The following is a 26,401-nucleotide window of genomic DNA, read 5'->3' on the forward strand; positions in this document are numbered from 1 at the left end:
ATCCACCGGCCTCGGCTTTCCAGAGTGCTAGGATTACAGGCATGAGCCACTGCGCCCAGCCTATGAAAATGTTTTGAATTGCCTGTCAACATCTAAAATATAGTTTCACATAAAAATATGGATTTTCACTTCTCTTCAATAATTAGCATTTCTAGCCACAATAGGCCCACCTTCCCACATGGCATAAGTTAGCTGGAGCTGAGTAGTCATGTATCATAGACTGTTGGTTGTTCCCCAGTATGTTTTCTTGTGAATAGTGATGGAACCTCCCGTTTTTGGCTGAGCACATGAGCACCTGGAATGCAGACCCAGCTTCCTTTACAGTTAAGTGTGACCAGGAGCTCTGGCCAATAGGATGTCAGTGAAAGGGGTATAGTAGTTCCGAAAGGGATGGAGCATACCTTCTTCTTCCCTTTTCTCTATTGTTGGGTACAATGTGGATATAATGGCTAGAGCAATCATTTTGTACCACAAGGAGGAAACTGAGAGTGCAAGAGCAATAAGAAAGAGCCTAGGCTCTGATGATCATGGAACAAGCATACCAGCTGAGGACTGCCTTCCTGGATTTTATCAAAAGAAATTTATTTATATTTTATTTAAGCTATATTGTTTTGAGTTTTCAGATAAACCTAATCCTAATTCATAAAAGCCATTGCCCTTGGGTATGTGTTCTCAGTTTCATCACAATTCCTACCATCACCTAATATCTCCCTAGCATTGACAAGGAGCTGCCATTTATCATCACATCACACTACTGTTTTTCTTTCACTATAAAGGGGAAAAGGAAACCGGCACAGCCATGTGTTTCAAAAGAAGAAGAGCATATGTCCTTGTGGAAGTAGAGACTATCCTTACATGAATAATACTGCACAATTATTATATTAATGTTCACTATACTAAGTATATATAACATAAGAAGCTATTAGGAGACAAACCACAGTAAGAAGTATGACCAGAATAGCAAATACATGTAATGACAAACTTAATGAAAAACGTAATGAGCTGAAAACAAGGATTTTTTTCATGCAAATATAAGTGATAATGGTATAAAATATATTAAGTGAAAAAAACATTCTTGGCATGAAAACCTTGTGTCAATGATGGGTTTATAAAAAAAGGTTGATTGCAGCAGAAATTGTGTCCTGAACAGAAACTAGTATTTGCAAATAGAAGTTTATCAAGAATAGTATTTCTTAGCATGATGAAGATGGGGTGAAGGGACTTAAAAATACAAAGTTGCATGAAAAGGTTATTTGTAGGTTTTTCAATTTTTCATCCAATAGGAATATGGATATAAAACATAAAAATACTGCCCAATAAGCTACAGTCACTTGTGGTATATGAAGGGTTTAAGTGTTTGAATAACTTTTGAACATTTTGACAGTGATAAGCACATCAGGAAATTATTTTTGCGTGTTGAGTGAAGGGCTTATAAACAGGACTGCAGGAGGCACTCTAGCAAGTTAGTACTAACAGTGGACTTGTTTTACAAAATGTAAATCCATGGTGGCAGTTTGCACAAGTCATACAACATGTTTGTTTCATAATTCAATGGGAGTCATGTTTAACTGAAAAAAAGAAAACATGTCATGAATGTAGTAATTCATTCTATGAAATGGATATGTTACCATGATTTGAACCACATGAGACATGTCCCTGCTTTACTTGATGAATTGTATTCACAACAGATGTGGTGTCAAACTGAAGAGTTATTTTGGATGGTTGTGAGAAATTGGTTTGTGTTATCTAAAGCAAGTGTTAGCTGAACTCATTACTGACAATTTAGTCAAAGATTGTGCCTTTGGCTGATAGTATACACACTCTATTTTTTTGTAAGTGTATTCATAACTAGTTACACAAATTGATCATTTTATTCATTTAATTTCTAGCCAAATTGTGTCTTTCGGAAACTCAGCCAAGAAAAATCTGGCCTACTTTCATATGCAGAAGCCATTTTCCAGAAATTTAAGTGATGATTACCCCTTATGGATCTAAGAATTGAATTATAAAATAGTTACTTAATTTCAAAACCTATAAAAATGAACAAACTTGAATCAGTTTATATTTTCTCAGCTAATATTGATAATGATAAGAGCTCAAAAATGAAAGTACAGCATGCTGAAGTGTAGTTTTGAAAACTAACCTTGAACTGAATTCTGTAAGTAAGTCAGATAGATATTTTCAATGTACCAAAAAACAATTGAGCAAAGAATCTATGTTTTGGAAAAAACATTATCTGTGAAAAACTTTTATATTTTTTATTTGAATAAAATGAATAATGCTCCCCCAAAGGACAGAAGAAAATGGTCCCATTTGTCTGGTTTAAGATAAAAAAAAAATCAATTATAAGAAAAATATAATCAAAATATCTATTTTTAATTGGGTATTTAGATTTTATATCAAAACATTTAATCTCTAATATAATGTATTTATTATATTATGTGCTTATACCACAGTACAATAAAAAGAAAGGATATAATTCTTACATTTGATTCTTTCTACCCCTACGTGTTCATTCATTTACCATGTTCTCCTCCCCTTTGTGAGCATTTGATATTGTAAGCCCTCATCTTATCTTTCCTGAGTACAAAGATAATAAATGACCCAAAATATATAAAATTTCCAGAAATATTTGTCATTTTTCCATAATGGAGGGAAAGAAAAGAAATCCCAGAGTCAAAGGCAATGAAGAGATTCAGTCCAGCCATATATATTACCAGGTGGGAATGGACTAGAAACACAAAAGACCTCATAAAGAAGTCTGAACTCAAGATTTCATAAAGTTCCCTTACTTTTGTTTAGCTATTGAGATTTACAATACAAGTCTCCCAATATAACCTGTCTACAAGGAAAAATTAATAAGCCCCTCAGAACCCACTAGAAAGATTCAGAGAGGCGTTTATAGCCCAATAGCAACCTTGAGAATAGGACTATGCCATTTTGAGAGAAGAAAAACTATAAGATTATTGTAATATCCAGCTTATCAACTAATATTTAATAATACTTAACTCATATACAGTAAATTATAAAAATAACAATCAAGAACATTATCATTCATGAATTACAAGTAGAGTTATTGTTTCATAGTTAAGTGCTTGGTAATGGCGTTTTTCAACGATTACTTCAATAAATATATTTTTGGCATCAACTGTTTGCCAGTGAGTGTTCTAGAAGCTAGAGACAGAGGAATAAACAAAATAGGCAAAATCTCTGCTTTCATGGAGTATATATTCTAGATGGGAGAGAGACAAAATAAATAAGCAGATCATGTCCTGGAGGAGGTGAATTTTGACAAGAGCTCAGAGCCCAATAATCTTGAGATTTTTAAGTAACAAGAGTTCTGTTAGCTAAGTGATTATTATATCTCAGAACTTTATTTCATTTATTCTTACAGCTCTGTAAAGTGTATTTTATTCCCCTTCTACAAATGAAGCAATTAACTCAGGAGATTAAGTAACTTGCAAAATCAAACACCTAATCAGTGGTGACTCCATAATAATTCAGATGAAAACTTTAAAAGTTTAGTTCAGGCAAAACTCCATCTTCATTCCATTAGAATCTGAATGTTCATTCAGTATAAGACAATTCATGAAACTTTAATGACACTCTACCCTTACCTTCAATGAACTTTAACCTTGAATATAAACCTTTAGTTATTTATATACATCACAAAGTGAATAGCATTTTAAAATGCTTTCTAAATATTACAATTTGTGATTTTGGAGCACAAATGAACTTTAATAATTTTCTATTCCAGTTTTCTGTCCCCTTCATTTTTAACTAGTGAAAAAAAAGGTAAAAGATATTATCCAAATTCATGTTTACTTGGTAGTAAAATTAAGACTTAGGTCTTTTGATTTCCAGTCCATTGTTTATTATTTATTTCTTCATGCAACCATTACAATTTAAAAAATAATCTTACCATTCTTTAATGGCCAAAGTGAGCATCACTGAGTTTTTTTTTAATAACTTCTTTCCATAGTACTTACTGAAACTCTGATAGAATTTTGCATATATAACATATATAAGAAAACAATAGTACAATAAAAACAGTTAATATTATAACTCTTATTCTCAAAGACTTATTAGGAATGTTATTTCCATATTTTAGCAAAACTCTGAATAGCATATTTATTTAGAAAATATACAAAGTCACACAACAGTGAATGATGGCATCACAACGGGTGAAGGGAAGCTGGAGAGTTAAGTGTCTGAGCCACACAGGAGTAGCAGCTCTCCTGCACCTGCTGGTGTTTGTACAAGGTATTAACAAACCCTAATTTAGTGCGGTTGCCACAAAGGATAAAATGAACAAAAGAGAAGTGGCTCCTGCGAGTCACCTGAGCCAATCATTAGTAGCCTTAAAGAGATGACCACCATTGCCAAAAAAACATTACTGGCCAGACCTAGGGCTACCTGGCTAGAAGTTCTGCAAAATCTTACGCAGTAACCATAACCATCAACAAACTAACAAAGCAAAAAAACACAAGGAGCTTGAAGAACTTCGTCTTAAACATTTACTTAATTGTGTTTTTAGAGACAGAATAACTAATCAGGTTAGGACTGTGACACCATTTCTTTCCAAGCCTCAGGAAAGCACGAACTAGGGAAACTATATCAATCCACTAGTACAAAGTTTACGAGTACCTTCATGAGGAGTCAAGAGGGTATAGGTCATTTGTAGAAACCTACACACAGAGAAACAGAGAACTAAGAGAGGTCACGATACAGTTGTTTGTCTCATTATTCCCCCTTGTTTTCAAGTTGTAATTGCCTAATTCAAAAAGAAAAAAACAGAAAACAAAAAACTAGATGGCAGCAAAGAATTATGCCTCCTGTATTTAAGTAAGGATGTTGCTGACAGAGCCAGTAAGATAGATAAACTTGTATTATAATGAATGACTTGTAATAATTTTAAGCACCAAGGTTTACTACAGTAATTCTAGGTAGCACAGAAGGACTTCATATACTCTTTGCAAAGAAGAAAAGCCATATGGATGATTAAACCTTGTTAGATTTGTCCCCTGAATTTAATATTTTCCAGAATTAAAACACAAGAACCAACTCTAATAGACCTGAGGGCTAAATTTAACTTTCAGATGTCTAGAACCTTCATCACAATACAAAGTAATTATTTTCTGTAATCAGTGTTCTCTGCTATACTTTTTGAAAGACAAAAATCCCAAGTGTGCCAGCCTTTTTTGCCATTCCATTTCTAGCACAGTTTAACTGATGTTTAGTTCTTTAATGATATTTTAGAGTTTTTAAGTTCAGGCTCAATAATTAGTACCTTGACTGGGCATGGTGGCATCCATCTATAGGCCTATAGGCCTAGCTACTTGGGAGGCTGAGGCAGGAAGATTGCTTGAGCCCAGAAGTTTGAGGTTATACCTAGCTAGGATCACACCACTGCACTCCAGAAAGAAAAACAATTACCTGAATGTAGAAAAAAATTAAAAAATTACTTTTTCTAGTCAGAGCTAGAAAGCTCTGACTCGAGGAAAGGAAATTTACCAATTTGTCTATAAAAATTGATAATTTACTGAAATGCCTTTAGCTTTTTTAATCTTCAGTAGTTATATCATTTTTATAGAAATAACCAAGTATTGGCTGGGCGTGGTGGCTCATGCCTGTAATCCTAGCACTCTGGGAGGCTCAGGCAGGAGGATCACTTGAGGCCAAGAGTTTGAGACCAGCCTGAGCAAGAGTGAGACCCTGTCTCTACTAAAAATAGAAAAACTTAGCTGAATGTGGTGGTGCGAGCTTATAGTTCCAGCTACTTGGTAGGCTGAGGCAGTAGGATTGCTTGAGCCTAGGAGTTGGAGGTTGCTGTGAGCTAGGCTGAGACCTTGGCACTCTAGCCCAGGCGACAGAGTGAGATTCTGTCTCAAAAAAAAAAAAAAAAAAAAAAAAGGAAAACCAAGTATTAGTGTATTGCTAATGAGTAATATTTCTGAAATAGAACTACATACCTATCCTTTACTGAATAATCTTCATTTTGAAGTTATTTTGTCTGGTATTACAATTGGTATAGTTTAAGGGTTAATTTTCAGAGCTTTCTTTAAAGGTTTTTAAAGATCTAGTTTAAATAGGGCTTTTTAGCATAAACTGTACAGAAAGAATGCTCAGTTAAAGGGATGACTTTTTTCTTTATTAAGGTGTTTCCTTAATCAATTGTAAAGTAAAGGCTTGGTAGCAAGCATAAAAGAGAGGTCAAGCCAAACTGTGATGCTATTTTTTTAGGCTTCTGGTTAAGCATAGATTTAGGGCTATGTCAATAAAACAGGTACATTTACTATTTCTATACACTTTTAAAAACTAAGCATTTCACAGGAATTCCATGAATGGTTCTAGTTAAAACTGGAATCAAGTTGAAGTGAAATAAACAACTGGCATAGATGTTTCTTTGAAATATGGCAGGGTACAAGTACCTTAAGTGTTGAAAACACACATATTACTAGGCAAAACAGCATGGAAGGAAAATATGTCAAATGTAGAAAGCATTGGAGAGAAGTTATAGGTGATCACTGCATTCATAAAAAGTTGATTAATATACCCTGTGAATAGGCTTGACAAATATTAATTGCATAAACAATTTTACAATTTTAAAAAAGTTTCAAGTGGAAGCCTCTAAAGACCTCCAATATTTCTCTGATATATGTCTACATATATACATGCATAATGAGTGTGATACCCACCAATTGGGGGAAGGACACGCTTGAAGCTCTGACTCCAGGGGGTCAAGGGGCAAGGGCAATATACATAACCTTAACATTTGTACCCCTATAATATGCTGAAAAAAATAAATAAATAAATAAAATGAGGGTATAGTATGGGGAGAGGAATAAAACAACAATTTAAATGTCTCCCCTGATGGTTAATCAAGCTTGAATTAATAACCTTGAAGTTCAAGCATAATATTGCAAAGTACAGAGCAGAAACAACAAAACAAGTACTTATTGAGCATCTACTATATGCCAGACAATATTCTAAGAATTTCATAAAAAGCAAGCAGGAAGAACAAATTAAGACTCTGAAGGAGAGATCAGGGTAGACTTTACATGTAATTATTGATGATCTTAAGAAGATAAGTAAAAAAAGACAAAGGAGAAGCAACAATTAGACAAATATTAGAAGAAAATATCCCTGAGCTGAGAAAAGGTTTGGGGCTTCAGAGTGAAAGAGCTCATAAGAAGTCCAAGTGATGGGATAAAAAACAAAAGATATCAGATATCTTCATAAAATTAAGAAACTGTAAGGATAAAGAGAGAAAAAACCTCACAGTTTACAAACTTCCAGCTGTAAAGAGTGAATTCCCTACAGTGGGGAACAAAAATCAAACTGGCTTTGGAATTCTCATTTGCAATACCAGAAGCTAGAAAAAGTGGACACGATAGCTACAGAATAATGAAACAAAGGACCAGAACCTAACAATCTTATACCCAGCAAAACTATAATTTCCTTTTACCAGAGGAAAAAATGATATTCAATAACTAAATAGCACCACCCAAATACACCACCTCAAGAAAATAAAGCACAGTTCATAATCTTTAGTACTATATATGTCACCCTAAAGAGGAGATTGGTTGAAAAAAAATTGGGGTATGTTCACAAGATGGAGTATTATGCAGTTAAAAAAAGAATGACTTTGTTATAACAGAAGACACAGAAGAATTTATGTATCTGGAAAAAAGTCAAGATAGAACTGTGTATATCCCATTTTTGCAAAATAAAAATACATCCCCATAAATTGTACATAGATAGGATAAATTGTAGGATTGTTATGTGAAAGAACACATACTAGGTTAATAAATTGGATTGTAGCAGGAGGGGTAAGGGATGGGAACGAGGAGCTAATGTGGGAAGAGAGAAGCTTCTATGATAACAGCAGCATATCAAACATCCTATTATGCAAAATTACATGTGTCATAAAGAGATGCATGGGAGAAAAGCTACCAAAATGTTACCGGTGATTACCTTATGGTATTATGATTCCAGGTGTCTGTTATTTTCTTTTTTGGGTTTTTATGTTGTTCAAATTATTTACAATAAGCATATATATTTATATAACTATAAAGAAGCAAAACAGTTATTTGCAGTTTGGATGAACACTTCCTTTTTCTTAAAATTAAAAAAAAAAATTTCCAATTTTAATAGCCTTCTCAAAGCTCAAACACATTCCCCAGAGGGGAAAAAAGTGAGAGTAGGATGGTCTGAGCTTAAGAAAATCAACTATTCAAAACTATGAAACCACTAGAAGAAAACATAGGGAACAAGCTCTATGAAACTGATCTGGGCAATAGTTTTTTGGATCTGACCAAAAAAGCACAGGCAACAAAAGCAAATATAGAGAAATGGAATAACATCAACCTAAAAAGCATATGCACAGCAAAGGAAACCATTAACAGGTAAAGAGGCAACCTACAGAATAGGAGAAAATATTTACAAACTACAGATCTGACAAGGGATTAACAGCCAAAATATATACGGAACTCAACTCAATAACAAGAAAACAACACAATTAAAAAATGGGACCGAGGACCTGAATAGACATCTCTCAAAAGAAGACATACAAATGGCCAGCAGGCATATGAAAAAATGCTCAATAGCACTAATCATCAGGTAAATGCAAGTTAAAACCACAGTGAAATATCACCTCACATCTGTTAGAATGGCTATCATCAATAAGACAAAAGATAACAAGTGCTGGTGAGGATGTGGAGAAAAGGGAACCATCTAACACTGTTGGTAGGAATGTAAATTAATTCAGCCATTATGGAAAACTGTATAGAGGTTCCTCAAAAAATTACAAACAGAACTACCATATGAATCAGCAAACTCACTACTGGGCTTATATCCAAAGGACATGAAATCAGTATGTTGAAGAGATATCTGCACTCCCATGTTCATTTCAGCCTTATTCACAATAGCCAAGAAATGGAATCAACCTAAGTGTCCATCAATGGATGAACTGATAAAGAAAATGTGGTATCTATACATAATGAAATACTATACAGCCATAAAAAGGAAACCCTGTCATTCATAACAATATGGATGGACCTGAAGGATATGATGGTAAGTCAAATAAGATGGGCACAGAAAGACAAATACCACATGATCTAACTCATATGTGGAATCTAAAAAGTTGATTTCATAGATGTAGAGAATAGAATGGTGGTTACTTGGGGCTTAGAGGGTGGCTAGGGAGACACTGGTCAAAGGAAACAAAATTTCAGTAAAATAGGAGAAATAAGTTCAAAAGATCTATCATACAACATGGTAACTATAGCTAATATATTGTATTCTTGAAAAATGCTAAATGAATGGATGTAAAATGTTCTCACTGCAAAAATGATAACTGTGTGAAGTAATGATATGTTAATAGCTAGGTATAGTCAGTCCATATGTATATTTGCTTCAAAACAATATGCTGTATACAGTAAAAACATACAACTTTATCTGTCAATTGAAAAAAATCAATTGTAAAAGAAAGTGTATGGAAAATACTTAGCCAGAAAGGTCTGATATGAGGCCTAACTGTAATACATTTAAAAACTCAATAACTATATATTTTGTATTCAAGCTCACAAAAACCTCTATTACTAGTCTCCTGCTGGTAAGAATCAGGAAGAAAGGGAATATCAAGATGAGCTTCATGATAATCATTTGTGGGTTGACATAAAAGGAGACAATAAAATAGAAATTTTATGAAAACATTTTATGTTTAAGCCAGATTTCCTGCCAGGACATTTCTGCTTGCATGAATGAAGTAGGATTTGGTCACATCTTAATGAGTTTCATAGAAAGGGAGTTCAAGCATGAGTGCAAGCTCTGACATTAAAATAAAGTAAACATGGGATTTTTGCCAACTTAAAAGCCTTCTGTGGTGCACTTTTTGGATTGTGGAAGAAACTGAGTCCAAAAATATTTAACATAAATTTAGACAACAGTCAATTAAATGAAATCATTGTATAATGTGAATACACAAATAAGAAAGTATAAAATAATTTTGACAATACCTTTCCAACTACTACTTTTGATGTAATCATCCTCAGTAAAATCATTCTTGAAGGTGGAAATGAGCAGGCTAATGGTACAGCCAGTATGAGAAAGTCAATGCTGATAACTTCTACTTGCTGATCCTCTGATCAGCTGCAGATCTTGCAGCATCTTATAGTTCATAGAATCTGCTGAAGGTCCCAATTGAGGCACAGTGGCTTGTGTCCTTGTACTGTAACAACAGGGGTTGCCTTAGGCCACAAGTGGGATTAAGGAGACATGTTTTGATAAACCATATAGAAATCTGTTTTAGGATTTTGTGTAAATATTAACCTCATTTTAAAACATGGGGGAAAATGATCCAAATTCAGTTGTCAAGAATTGACAGGACAGTTTAAAAAAAGCCCACATAGTCCTACTAAAAAAGTTTCATCAACACAGACACAAAGGAACTGAAGGTCAACAATCATCCTTCCTCATCACTGCTGCTCCAGGCATCTTCAAAGGCTGGATTTAACTGTGATTTGGTTTTAGTCTAAAAAGAGAAAAAGAAAAAGGAAAATTCTATTTTCTACTTCATAATTTTAGGTTCACAGTATAGTTAAGAAATATACCAGATGAGTAGCAATTACATTATTTTGAAAGAAACTGCATAATTATTAATTTCAAAACAAAAATAATGTAAGAAATACTCCTTTTACAATATAACTTCCTTTTAAACAGACATACTAGACTTTATCCAAATAAGCTGTTTTGTTCAAAGTATCAATAGTCACTTCACAAATACATATACACACACATATATATATATATACCCTGATGCTGTTGCTCAGGGTATTCCTGCAACTCTTTGGAATTAACCTTGGAGAAGGTGGTACATTGATATCTATGGGGCTAAGACTGGATTCCAGATATATAGTCTGACTTAGCAGTCTAAAATATTAATGTTGGCAACCCAATGTTGGATATAATTGACTTTTATAAATAACCAAATATGGGGATAAGGTGTTCATCAAGCTGAGTAATACCATTTTAGTCCAAAAAGTAATTATGAGTTGTAAATAGTGAGGTTTATTTACTTATTTTTAAATAGTTGGTAAAATAGTTTAGTAACACATGAAAAATATGTCAGAAGTGGTAACATATTTGTAATCAGCACATAGGTTTACCTCAGAGATTTTTCTGAAGGATAACGCGCATTTAGATGATGGTTATTTCAAACAACAACAAATATCACAGTATTCTTACAACTTTAGAGGCACATCGAATAAAGGTAATCAGCAACTACAGAACCTTTATTTGTGGTGTTTCAAATAAATTCACTTTTTTGGGAAAACTTCTGAATGGGAACCTTCTTATTCTCTGTCAAATGACTAAAAGGGCTTTAAGATAGTCTCATTTTTAAAGTATCTGGGAATTATGAGCCAGGTCTGCTTCTGATTCTGCAGCTTTTACATTTGCTACAAGTTTGTTTAGATCCAAATTCCAATAATGTATTAACATCAAGACTACTCTTAAGTTAGCTTAGATGTTTTGCCTTTTACAACTTACAGAAATATTTTTTGTTAAGAAAAACCTCTACTACACATCTCATATATTTATTTCCTTTTTGATGAACATAATGACTTAGAATCTTACAATTCAAACAATGAAAACAATAGAAAAAGTGAGTGTTCCCAGTAAATTTCCCAAGTATCAGCTAGGCTAGTTGGAGAATAATTATACAGGTGGTCCCTGGGTTATGGAAAGGTAAGTTCCTGAAAACATCTTTAGGTTGGATTTGTATGTAACTGGGATCCCCGATGAACAGCACATATATGGTAATAATAACAACAAAACTATAATGGCTCATATGTGGTAATAATAATACAGTGTAATACTATAATAACAGTACAGAGGTTAAGTTATATAGAAACTATTGTGCTCTTTTAATTAAAAAAAAATAAAAACAAACTCATACAAAAAGTTTAGATAGGAGAAAGGAGAAATTTCAAAATAGAATATTAAAGTTTAACACTTCTAATGCCACCTAGCATCAATGCTAGGCTAATAGGAATAGTACGCTTATTTTGGTCTTCTAACTAAATCAATAATAACCTTTCCATTTCAATAATTAATCCATACACTGTTTAGTAATAATTGATGTTTTCATTGGAGGACTGCCTTTCACATGTTCCCTTATTCTTACTTTATCCTTTATAATTGTTCCAATAGTTGAGCAACTGAAGCCTAATGCTTTCCCAATGAATGATGGCATCTGGTCTTTCTCCGAACATTTAATTATTTCTACTTTTGTTTCCATTGTAATCACCTTTCTCTTCCCTGCAGGCTCACCTAGACTTGCAGCAGACTTCTTTTTGGAGGCATGGTCATAAGGGTAAACACAAACTCACAAAATTGAACTAAAAAGTTAAGATGAAAGTGATGCTGTGTGACCGTATAAACAATGAGACTAGCTGCTAGCATAAAGATGCTATGCCAACCACTTATGCCAGGCAGGTTTTGTTTATATACATGGAAGAAATTAGTTCCCGAGTTATTAATTTAATTATAAATTATCCTTATGGGGAGCCTTGGGAGACTGTTCTTAAGTATGGGATGCCGTTAAGTCAGGTCGTCTGTAACCCGGGGACTGCCTGTATTAATTTAGGCATTCTTTATTGTTGTTAATTAGATCAGAGTGCATCACTAAACCTAATGTTGGCTATTGTCACTTAGGTGTACAATCAAATATCCATTATACCCCAAATGTTCAGATATAAAACTATCATCAAACCTTAGTTACCTACTCACTAATTTCTAGCAGAAGTCTACTTTTATTTGCAATAATAGTGTACTGAAGCCTGTTCATTTATTATTTCATCCAAACATTTCCTGAATTTCCTGTCTTTTTGAGTTTATAATTTACTGTTAGGTTATTTAGTGAGAATTTATTCAAAGATGCATCATCATTGGGGGGCTGGGTCCTACTCTGTCTTTTGAAGCCTTTAATTCTGCCTTAGATATCTACTAAACATGTCCATGGATGGGTAAGCCACATAAAGTTTATGCTCCCTAATTCTACAATGGAAGCCCAATGTGTAACCTACTAAACATTTTAATTTCATTTGAAAACTCAGCATAAAAGCAAAAATAAGTGAAAATTGTAATATAGTTGCATATAAATTATTTTGCTGTTTTTAATGAAACAAAATTAAAGGTATTACAGTATAACTAGAAATATATTTTATTAGTAAAACAATCACAAATAAAATATACTGGTAGTTAAAAGCTGCAGTAACAATGTGGATAGATGTAGTACACATTACTGTTTGAGACCCACTGATCTAGTGTTACTTCAGTTTTCTCTACAACATCTCCTCCTAGTGGACAACCAGCCTGTGCTTATTCATCTCTATCTCACCAGGTTGCCAGTTCTACTGACAGATAGTTGTAAATGTTATGGAGTTAAAGAAAAGTAAGTTTAGAGGGGACCTAGTCCAGGTCCAAAAAATGGGCAGGAGAAATGAAATGAAACTTAACATCTACTAGGATATATTTCGATAACTTTCAAATTTTTGACTAGTAATTACCTGAAAGTCACAGGGTTGTTTGGGTCAGCAAGTCATTATATTAATACACCTACACAAGTGGTAAGTAAAATAGCTATGTATTGTGTGAATGTCAAAAATAAAGTAAGATTCTTGATAAGAGGTCAGATTTAAACTGTAATAAACCTGCGCGATAGATCTCTCATAAGAACATGAGATTAGGAGCTACTGATAGGCCTGCTTGATAATGACCAAGTTTTAAGAAGTTGGGGCAAAAGGAAGCCATATTTCTCAGAATATAATAAAACAGCCTGCCAGTTAATAATAGGATTATACTTAAAGACCATAAATCTTGTTCCTATCATCCAATGACTTTGCTTTCTTTAAACAGAAACTTTGGATATCAGGAGAAACACCCATAAGGGATTATCTTTGTTATCTTAAGGGTAGATTTGAAAAGAAAATAAGAACAACTTTGATTTGACAATTCTGATATTTAGAAATATCATAAGCTTGTCCCAGATCACAAGTGTAATGAATGGTAGAACTGAAATCCAAACACAGGTTTATCTAAAGCTAAAAGCTAAGTATGTGTGTGTATAGGCATGTGTGTTTTGTTTTGTACTGTGCTATACTGCCTCCTTGGGAAACTGCAAGTCATTTATTTGATAGTTGAGTTAAAAACTCTTCTATTTATTTTTTTCTTTTATGTCATTTTGGTTCTCTTTTAAAAATTATTTTATTTATTTATATTTTTTCTTTTCGTTATTTTTTCTCGTAAAAATACTTTAAAATATGAGTCAAATTGTAAACATCCATGTGAGGAATACAATCTTGTGCAGACAGACTTCTCTACTGGGATCTGCATCATGATCATATTCATGTTATACCAACATTGACAGGAATCTTTCAAACTGAAGTTTTATGGAAATAAACTTAGCACGTGCCATTTCATATTAATATGAGAATAACTGCTATCTTAAAGATTCTGAACAATGTATTTCAAAAGATAAAGTTCTATAGCTCTAAAACTTAAATATAAACCTCAACTTGTTTGTTGTTTGTTTTGGTTTTTTTTGAGACAGAGTCTCCCTTTGTTGCCCAGGCTAGAGTGAGTGCCGGGGTGTCAGCCTAGCTCACAGCAACCTCAAACTCCTGGGCTCAAGCAATCCTGCTGCCTCAGCCTCCTGAGTAGCTGGGACTATAGGCATGCGCCATGATGCCTGGCTAATTTTTTCTATATATATTAGTTGGCCAATTAATTTCTTTTTATTTATAGTAGAGACGGGGTCTTGCTCTTGCTCAGGCTGGTTTCGATCTCCTGACCTTGAGCAATCTGCCCACCTTGGCCTCCCAGAATGCTAGGATTATAGGCGTGAGCCAACTTGTTTGTTGTGTATCTCTATTTGATTTTCTACTTGTTTTGCTTAATTTTTCATATACAAAGTTCTTTTAGGTAAGGAGTCAAAACTACCACTATAACTACATAACAATGAAATAAACCATCGGAGTCACATATTGTCTTTATACATTAAACAATTTAATTTTCTTCTAACATCTTTTTTTATGTGTAAGTTTTGATAGATTTACTTTACATTTATTATATTTTTATTGTTTCATTTGGTAAATGATTGTTATACTTCCTAATATGGCCTATAGTGTTATAACTTGGATTTAATGTATACAGTAATGCTCAAAGAGTAGGATACAATAATTAAATAATAATGTAAAACAAATGGCTAAACCCATCTATTTGACCCTATTAGACTTTATCCAAAAGAATATTTAGTCATCAAAAGCAGCTGTACACTAAAACTAATCAAGCCATAATAAACCAAATTAGACATGAGATAAAATCTGGAAGTATTCGTATGGCATTTGGCTAGCTGCTTGAAGATTTATCAACATGGGTTTTTCTCTCTCTCTTTGGATTAGAGCCAAAAGAAAATAATTCACAGGATTTACCCTGTAGTAAACCATAACAGTTGCAAATTTAAGTATGAAATAAATTTTGTCAGTAGCTGCTAGGTGTCATCAACTACCCCTGTAAAAATCCTATTTCCTATGTTTTTTTTTTGACATAGTCCTATTTTCATTAAAGGAATTAAGTACAGTATATGAAAAATGCTTTTTGAATGTCAAACTTGCATGATCAATAACTTTTTTCGACCTCCATTTAAGATGTTTTGTTTTTACTATGACTTGGTTAAGAATACTTTGAGGTATTTCTAACTACATTATTTATATTTCCAACTTAAAAACTTATTTATATAAACATTGTTTGTAGATATTAAACTTTTTATATCCTAGAAATTAAGATAAATGAGGATGATTAACAGTGCTTAGTAGAATAATCTTTGGTGGGAGAGATAACACCTTTAGATTATTTTTCCATTGCTTGATAAGTAAAAAAAAAAATGCAGAGGCTATTAAGGCCAGGGATTATATCTTCTTCATCTTTGTTTACCCACTGCATTTTTAAGGCTCTTTATTCACACTGTCATATTTATACTAATTCATGCTTTAAGATAGGCACTGTCATTGCTGTTAAGAGTATAAATTGGTAAAATTTGACAGGTGAATAAAGACCTTTAAAAATGTCATACATGATCATTTAAGAGATAATTCTTCCTCTAGGAATCTATTCAAATAAATAATCAGATATATGAACAATTTATGAACAAATATTCACCTTGATGTTGTTTAAAATAATCGACAGAAATGTCTCCAAATAGGTAAATATTTAAATAGTGGTATATAAACGACAGAATACTATATCACTATAAATAATGTTCACAGTTATTAATGACATAGAAAAAGGCTACTGTACAATGTTAATGAGAAAAGTAAGATACAAAGTTGTATGTCCAACCATGGTATTAACTATGTTAAAAAAACCATATACATATGAAAAAACAATGAAATAAATCAGAATGTTAATGTTGATTAATTCAACTTAAGAAATTTTACGTTTTGGTATTTTTCTGATTTTTGCAAATGTGTTATAATAGGCAAATTATTTTTACAATAATAAAAATAGAAAGAACTACTTTAAAAGTCTCTCTCATATAAATTAATAAAACTTTATTTCTCATGATTTAGAAGTCACTGGACAATTTGTACAAATATTTACCTCATCATCATCAGGAACTGGTTCATATAAAGATGGCACCCAAGCAAGAATATTGCAGTCCCTGCTACCACTATAAAGTTCCTATAAAACAGAGAGCAACAATGTGATTGTGGATCAATTTAAAATCAGTACCAAACTGAAATGAACATATCAGTTTTTGAAATGATTAATTCTATTTCTACTCCCTAAAGAAACTAGGCAGATGTTCTTTTTTCTTTTCTTTGTTTAAGATGTAGTAAAACTTTGTTTTGTATTTAAAAATAGTATTAGGATATGTCAGAGCTAACTAATACTGTGAAAATTTTACAAAACCACTCATTATGCTAGTGATTTTTTTTTTGAGACAGAGTCTCACTCTGTCACACTGGGTAGAGTGCAGTGGCATCATTGTAGCTCACTGTAACCTCCAGCTCAAGTGATCCTCCTGCCTCAGCCTCCCAAAGTGCTAGGATTACAGGTATGAGGCACTGCACCCAGCCTATACAAGTGGTTTTTACCAATCATAGTTTTTATATATTTCAAATGTCATAATAGAGAAAAAAAATGGAATAAAGAGTTTATCCTTCTTTGTCAATAACTGAATTTAAATAAACACTTCAATGAAGAAGCCATATGAGTTTCTACTAAAATAGGCCAAAAATTCACAAAGTTTTATTTAGCTTCCAACTGCCTAACTGGCTGCTATTCAATGGAAGAGTCTGAAGACCCAAGCTGTTTAGAAGTTTACTTCATAAGGGTAAGCTTGGGCTAACATACAGTATGCCAGTGTTTTTACAGATATGCTGTTTGCTCATGGCTGGACCATACTCACTCCCTTCCCTAACAAAACTGAAGGAATATTGGCTATTACTAAAAACACTCCTATGGGGCAGTGAAATACATACTCTCATATACAGGGTATAAATTGGTGTAATCTTTTTGGAGAATAGAATCTCAGGATATATCAAAAGTTTTTGTTCATGTTTCTAAAAATTATGCCAAAGTCACACATGAAATTCAAGGATGTCATCATTGTAATGTTTATAACAAAAAACAGAAATAACTGTCTAATAATAGAGGAATCATTATCAGTAAATTAATGTTGAGTCACATGATAGAATATTACATGGCCATTGAAATTGTTTTTGAATACTTAATGATATGGGAAAATACTCATAATGTCAAGAGAAAAGAGAGGATATAAACCAAATGCTCAGTATCAAGGGAAAAAACAATATCAAAGAATAAGTCAATAATAATAACGATGATGATAATAATAACAAACTACTGTGCAAATGAGAAAGGGAAAGCAGCAAGATGTTAAGTGGTTATAAAACCCTGAATGACTACGTGATTTTTTTCCTCACAAATATATTTTTATGTTTCTAACAATTATGTTTAACAGTTTTTTATGCCTGCTCTGCTATGCAATTATTTATTTTTATTATTGTATATCTCAAAAACAATTTAAGGCATGGTAAAATTAGTAATTTTTATTTAAGTCAGGGTTTGGGTAAAGGGAAAATAAAATTATCAAGTTATTTATAAGAAATATAGATTTTAAAAAATTAAACTATATTAGATATACATTATTAAATTTCCTAAATAAAACAAAATTTTACTGATTGTATTATAAAATCTAGAATACATGGTTATACTACCTATAGATGATGTGAAGATATGCCCAGATGTTTACTGCCCTTGAATAATGTAGTTTTCCTGAGAAGGCAAGATATATACCCAAGATAACTTGGTAAGATAAACTTACAAGGTAATTCATGATAAGTTCTAAGACATAAAGGATGTTTTGTAGATGTTCAATAGAGATTTAAAAAGGCAGCACTTAAATTTGAATGATTAATAAAGAATACCTGGAGGGATTTGAATTAAGAAGCCTTGAAGTGTTTGGAATAGATATACGGGCTCATTTGGGAAATTAGATTTTCTTATAAAACAATCTCAAAATTTAACTTACAAGTGTTGTAAAAAAGAATTTTTTTTCCCTGAGATTAGGCTGCCAACATGAAGCCTTATCACTTTTGAATAATTTAGTGTATATTTCATAGGAATAAGGATACTTTCCTATATAATTACAATGTAACCAACAAAATCTGAAAATTCACCATCTAATTCTTAGACCCCATTCAAGTTTCACCAATTGTCTCAGTACAGTTCTTTATAACAAAAGGGTCCAGTTAAAAATCACATGCTGTATACTGTGTCATGTCTCTTTAGTTTTCAATCTGGAACAGTTCTTCAGTCTCTCTTTGGCTTTCTTGACTTTGACAATTTTGATGATACACACCAGTTATTTTGTAGACTACCTCTCAAATTTGGCATGTCATGATTCAACTTGGGTTATTCAATTTTTCCAGGAATATAACAGATGTGATGTCCCATAACTAGGTTGTTAACTTTGATCATTTGATTAAGGTGATATATGCCAGTCTTCATCAGGGTAAAAGCAATCTTTTTATCTTTGTATTTAATATTTTATGGGGTGATACTTTGAGACCATGTAAATATCCCATTCCTTCTCAAATTTTTAATTTACCAATTTACTTATTTATACTAGCATGGATTCCTATTTTAGTCAATGGGTTGTCTATTACTATCATTATTTATTTTGATGTTGAATATATTTTGTCAGATTTTCACATTTATGATAGAATTATTATATTTTATTTTCAAATAGTGACTTTTGTGTAATATTTAATTTGCAAAAATGTTCTGCTGCTAAATGGAAGCAAAAGTACTATCTTCTTTTACTTTTAAGATTTATATCCCAAGTCACAGTGGTGTCTGCAGAGAAAAGAAAAAAGAAAAAAAAATAAGAAAAAAAGATTTATAATTATTTTCCCTTTTAGAATCAGAACAGGTGAAACGGGATAAAAGTTGAGAGTTTTCTGATGTAGTGCAGTGATTAAAATGTTTCTAAGTTCATAGCACATATAGAAATGGTATTTTTTAGTAGGCAACTGGCCCCAGGTCTCTGGCTATCTCAGTTATTCTGGGGACTGATAAAAATCAATATCTTGGCAGAATTTTAATCCGTTCTAGGCACACCTATTAGGAAGCTCCAATTTGGTAGGAAGCAATAATTTGTAGTCAGAATACCTGAGTTAAAATCCTGGCTGTGTCTCTAAGTGACTGTGGACAAGAAAAGAGGAACAATATTCTAAGAATTTCTTTGAACAGAGAATCATGCTTTGTTAATAACTACTTGCAGATTAGAGGCAAGTCATGTCACCTCTGGTGCTTTAGTGTTTTTCTCCCAGAAGAAACACATGAAATATTTAACAACTGGTACATTAGGATACTACTTAATCAGAAGAGATACTAGCCATAGAGTTAGAGCAGGGTCCTGGAGGTACCCCTTGGCTGCCAGGCTAAAATAAGATGTAAGAGGTCCCAGGGAATGGGCTAAGACTGGAGATCAGTTGAGGGGCTTGGTGTTGCAGTTGTTTACCAACCAGTAGGATATACTGAATATTTTACTAATAGATATCACCATAATGGTGTGTACTGGCTAAAAAATTAGGCCTATATATCGTACAGCACAGTGTCAGGCACAAATTAGGTAATCAGTATTAATGAATGAATAGGAGTTTCACCAGGTGATAGTTAAAGTTCCTTCATGCTCTAATAATCTATAATTTTCATTCTGTCAGTATTTAACTTTCATGAGCTTCATTTTCCTTACCTAAAAAACAGGGAAAATAACTATCTTTCTATATTAGACTCATTCAAAAGAGCACATGAGGTAATTTGTGTATACATCTCTGAAAAAAAAAAGCCAATTTGCCCACTGGTGACATGAAAAAGAAGGATCAGGATATTAAACAAACAAAAGCCATGGGTATTTAAGAAATTATGTATGTATTAACTTCAAAAGCATACCTTTGTTAGCCATTGACAGAAAATAAGGAAGAAATAAACAAACATTTAGATACACCCACACATAAACCAAGATATACAAACTACATTTTGAGATTAAACACCTATATTTCATTTTTTAACCAAAAGTTTGTTTGCAAGATAATTCACCAGAGATTTTCAACTGCTAAATAAATAAAGCCCATATGCAAAAGAAAGAAAATTTATTACAATCAAGTTGCATAGTATTATGCTGATTCACTCATATATCCTATGCCATCTAAAAATCTAGGTTGTATTATTCTCTACTGAATAAATCCTAACTCAAATGTGGATAAAAAGTATAACTCCCCAGAATGAAATCACAATTTACTCTTTTATATACAACTAGTCTGGCAAACTAGCTACCTAACATTTTAAATTCCCTTAAGCATCATTCTTACCTGGAAATTAGACTGAAATACACAGCAGTCAACACTTTTATAATGTCCCTTAAGCATAGTTATCTGTTCTCCTGAGTAAATTGTATAAACAGCAATGGTGCTACCATATGGTACAAAAACAAATTCTGAACTGCAGCCACAGGAGACAGTGAATTTCAATCCTTTTCTACTGTTATTATAAACTTTTCCATAGTTCACCTGTAGGATTAAAATAATAAAGTTATTTCTTAAATTTGAATTAAAAACAACAAAGACTAGGAGAAATACTTCAAATATTATACTACAAAAAGAGATCTTTTAAATTTAAGGAAAATGATCAATGTCTTAATAGAAACAAAGGCCAATGACATGAATGTACATTTCACATAAAAGGAAATACAAATAGTAAAAAAAAAAACAAACCACAAGGGCAAATATTTACATTTCAACCCTAATAGAAATAAATATGCAGATTAAGACAATCTTGAAGAGTCATTTTAGACCACTTAGCAGAAATTTTAAGAAATATAAGACATTCAATATTGGTACAAGTGAGGTAAAAAATGTTGGTGGCACTGTAATTTGGTTATTTCCTCTAAAAGGCCAATGGTTTATTATGCTACCATTCTTTTCAAAAGAATGATGTTCTTTTGTTTGGGGGGTATATAACCTTCTATTCTTTTTATTTAAAAAAATTTTAAATCTTAACCATTTCTAAATGTATAGTTCAGTAACATTAAGTACATTTACATTATTGTGCAACCATCACCACAATCCATCTCTAGAACACTTTTCATATTGCAAAACTGTACCCACTGAACAACCAAGATATTCTTACTCCTTGACCTAGTAATTACTCCTGGGAATTTACTTTAAGGAAATAATTAAATAGCAAAAAGCTATATGCCCAGAGGTATTCAATGCAGCATTATCTAGAATGAGAAATGGGCCAGGCATGGTGGCTCACGCCTGTAATCCTAGCACTCTGGGAGGCCAAAAAGAGGTGGGCGGATTGCTCGAGGTCAGGAGTTTGAAACCAGGCTGATCGAGACCTCATCTCTACTAAAAAGAAATTAATTGACCAACTAAAAATATACATACAAAAAATTAGCCAGGCATGGTGGCGCATGCCTATAGTCCCAGCTACTTGGGAGGCTTAGGCATGAGGCAATTGGATTGCTTGAGCCCAGGAGATTGAGGTTGCTGTAAGCTAGGCTGATGCCACGGCACTCACTCTAGCCTGGGCGACAAAGTGAGACTCTGTCTCGGAAAAAAAAAAAAAAAAAAAAAAAGACCAGCCTGAGCAAGGGTGAGATCTAATCTCTACTAAAAATAGAAAAATTAGCTGTGCATCATGGTGCGGCCTGTAGTCCCAGCTACTCAGGAAGCTGAGGCAAGAGGATCACTTAAGCATAGGAGTTTGAGGTTGCAGTGAGCTATGATGCCACTGCACTCTACCCAGGGCCACAGAGCAAGACTCTTGTCTTAAAAAAAAGAAAAAAAAAAAAGGAGAAACAACTGAGAATAGATGCATATTCCTAATAATGTTATAGTACCTCTATGGTTTATATAAATCATAATTATGAAAATTATACAGAAAACAGGGATAGCATAAAGGCCAAATATAAAAATGCATAGAATACAAGTAGTGTGTACCTCAAGGAACTAGAAAAACAGGAATAAAATAAACCCAAATTTAGTAGAAGGAAGGAAATAAAGATCAGAACAGAAACAAATAAAGACTAGAAAAACAATACAAAACATAAACAAAAAAGTTGCTTTTTGAAAAGATAAACAAAATCAACAGACCTTTACCTAGACTAAACACAAAAGAGACAGAAGACTGAAATTAAGAAAATCAGAGATAAAAAAGGACACATTATACAACTAATACCACAGAAATACAGTGGATTATAAGAGAACAAAATTACACAACAAAGTGGATAACCTAGAGAAATGGATAAATGCTTGGACACATATAACTTACTAAGTTTGAATTATGAAGACAGAAAATCTAAGCATACCAATAATGAGTAAGGAGATTGAATCTGTAATAAAGAGTTTTCCTTCAAAGAAAAGCCCAGAACTGAATGGCTTTATTGCTGAATTCTACAAAATATTTAAAGAAGAGCTAATATAAATTCTTCTCAAACTCTTCCAAGAAATTAAAGAGGACAGAATACTCCCAAACTCATTCTACAAGGCCAGCATTACCTTGATACCAAAATCACACAAGGAAAACAAAATAAGAAAATTACATGCCAATATCCATGATGAACATTAATGCAAAATCCTGAACAAAATATTAGCAAACTGAGTTCAACAATGTATTAAAAGGATCATTCACTATGATAAAGTGGGAATCATCCCTCCAGGGATGCAAGGATTGTTCAACATAGGCAAATGAATACATGTGATACATCACATTAACAAAATGAAGGACAAAAACCATATGATAATTTCAATAATTCAACATTCCTTCATGATAAAAAACTCTCAACTAATTAGGGTTAGAAGGAATATACCTAAACATTATAAAGGCCATATATGAGAAACCCACAGCTAACATCATTCTGAATGAGGAAAAGTTGTAAGCTTTTCCTTTAAGATCTGCAACAAGGATGCTCACTCTTGCCATATCTATTCAACATAGTACTGGAAGTCTCAACAAGAGTAGTTAGACAAGAGAAAGAAATAAAAGGCATCCAAATTGGAAAGAAGAAGTTAAATTGTCCCTGTTTACAGATGACATAATTTTTATATTTTTATTTTAATTTTATTTTTTATCTATTTAGAGACAGGGTCTTGCCCTGGGTTAGAGTATAGTGGCATCATCATAGCTCATTGCAACCTCAAACTCCTGGGCTGGAGTGATCCTCCTGCCTCAGCCTCCCAAGTATCTAGGACTACAGGCACACACCACCACACCCAGCTAATTTTTCTACTTTTGGTAGAAACGGGGTTTCGTTTTTGCTCAGGCTGGTCTCAAACTCCTGGCCTCAAGTGATCTGCCTGCCTTGGCCTTCCAAAGTGCTAGAATTACAGGCATGAGCCACTGTGCCTGGCCAGATGACATAATTTTATATAGAGAAAACCCTAAAGACTCCACCAAAAAACTGTTAGAACTAGTAAATGAATTCAGTAAAGCTTCAGGATACAAAATCAATATATAAAAATCAATAGGCCGGGTGCAGTGGCTCACGCCTGTAATCCTAGCTCTTGGGAGGCCGAGGCGGGCGGATTGCTCAAGGTCAGGAGTTCAAAACCAGCCTGAGCAAGAGCGAGACCCCGTCTCTACTATAAATCGAAAGAAATTAATTGGCCAACTGATATATATATAAAAAAAAAATCAATAGTATTTCTACACACTAACAGCAAACTATCTGAAAAAGAAATCAAGAAAACAATGCCATTTACAATGGCTATGGAAAAATAAAATACTTAGGAATAAATTTAACCAAAGAGGTAAAAGATCTCTACACTGAAAACTATAAAACATTGATGAAAGAAACTGAGGAATACACAAATAAACAGAAAGATATCTGTGTTCATAGATTGAAAGAATAGTTAAAATGTTCATACAATTAGAAGCAATATATAGATTCAATGCAATCTCTATTAAAATACAAATGACATTCTTCATAGAAATAGAGAAAAAAATCCTAAAGTTAACATGAAATCACAAAAAACCCTGAATAGCAAAAGCAATCTTCAGCAAAAAGAGCAAAGCTGGAGGAATCACACTACCTCACTTGAAAATATACCACAAAGCTATAGTAACCAAAACAGCATGATACTGGCATAAAACAGACACATAGTCCAATAGAACAGAGTAGAGAGCCCGAAATAAATCCACCGATTTATAGTCAATTGATTTTTGACAAGGATGCCAAGAATACACAGTGGGGAAAGTATAGTTTCTTCAATAATGGTGCTGGGAAAACTAGATATCCAAAGGTCGAGGAATAAAATTAGATCCTATCTCTTACCATATACAAAAATCAGATCCAAATGCACTAAAGACTTACATTTAAGAACTGAAATTATGAAACTACTAGAACAAAATATTGGAGGAAAACCTCTATAACACTGGTCTAGGCAATGATTTTTTGGATATGTCCTAAAAAGCATAGATGACAAAAGCAAAAATAGACTAATGGGATTACATCAAACTAAAATGCTTCTTCATAGTTAAGAAAACAATCATCAGAATGAAGACACAACCTATAGAATGGGGAAAATATTTGTAAACTATACATCTCATTAGGGGTTAATATACAAAATATATAAGGTACTCAAATAACTGAACAGCAAGAAAACAAACCAATTAAAAAATGGGCAAAAGACTTGTATAGTCATTTCTCAAAAGACTTAGAAGTGGCCAAAAGATGTGTGAAAAAATGCTCAATATCAATAATCATCAAGGAAATGTAAATCAAAACCACAATAAAGATATCACCTCACACCTGTCAGAATGGCTAGTACCAATGAGACAAAAGATAAGTAAGTGTTGGTTGTTGGTGAGGATGTGGAGAAAAGGGAATGCTTGCATACTGTTGGTGGGAACTAAAATTAGTACAGCCATCATAGAAAACAGTATGGAGGTTCCTCAAATAACTAAAAATAGAACTACCATGTGATTCAGTAATCCCACTACTGAGTGTTTGTTCAAAGAAAAGTAAATCAATATATCAAAGAGATAGCTGCACACTCATGTTCCTCTGTGCATTATTCACAATGGCTAAGATACAGAACCAAATTAAACATCCATCAAAAGATGAATGAATGAAGAAAATGTGGTATACATACTCAATGGAAAACTATTCAGCTATAAAAAATAAGGAAATCCTATTATTTGCAACCATATGATGAACCTGGAGGGCATTATGTTAAGTGAAATAAGTCAGACACAGAAAGACAAATACTACACGGGATCTCATTCTTATGCAGAATCTAAAAAAGTTGATCTTATAGAAGTAGTGAATAGAATGGTGGTTACCAGAGGTTAGGACGGTTAGGGGAAATAGAGATATAGGAAGATGCTAGTTAAAGGATATATAATTACAGTTATATAAAAGGAATAAGTTCAAGAGATCTGTTATATGGCATTGTCATTATAGTACAATACACTGTATTCTTGAAAAATGCAGAGAGTGAATGTTAAGTGTTCTTACCACAAAAATGATAACTATGTGGGATAATATATTTGTTAATTAGCTAAATTTAACTACTCTACAAGGTATATATATATATATATATATATGTTTCAAAACATCATGTTGTACATGAAAAATGTATACAGTTTTATCTGTCTCAAATTAAAAAAAAAGAAATTACCAAATGGCAGGACTGGAATTTATTCTGATAGCTCTTTAACCCTTTGCACTCAGATGTCAAGTGTGATTTGACACGGTTAGCAAAAATTATAGAGATTAAAATTACTCTTTAAATGTATCAATAAT

At 32.9% G+C, this 26,401-nt stretch overlaps 1 protein-coding gene across 2 annotated transcripts in view; it reads right to left on the minus strand.

The window, feature by feature from the left end:
* Positions 1–5,892: 5,892 nt before the first annotated feature.
* The window catches only part of ERCC8 (ERCC excision repair 8, CSA ubiquitin ligase complex subunit), a 57,073-nt gene continuing 36,564 nt past the window's right edge, over positions 5,893–26,401 (minus strand). For both annotated transcript variants that reach the window (XM_012775633.3, XM_076008043.1), the window contains 3 exons: positions 20,961–21,158; positions 16,663–16,743; positions 5,893–10,534 (listed from right to left, as the gene is read on the minus strand). In XM_012775633.3, the coding sequence (XP_012631087.2) occupies positions 10,466–10,534; positions 16,663–16,743; positions 20,961–21,158 (348 nt within the window). In that variant the 3' untranslated portion in view covers positions 5,893–10,465. The remainder of the gene's footprint in view (positions 10,535–16,662; positions 16,744–20,960; positions 21,159–26,401) is intronic.

Source organism: Microcebus murinus, chromosome 11, assembly GCF_040939455.1.
Source record: "Microcebus murinus isolate Inina chromosome 11, M.murinus_Inina_mat1.0, whole genome shotgun sequence".
In the NCBI taxonomy this organism is placed as follows: domain Eukaryota; kingdom Metazoa; phylum Chordata; class Mammalia; order Primates; family Cheirogaleidae; genus Microcebus; species Microcebus murinus.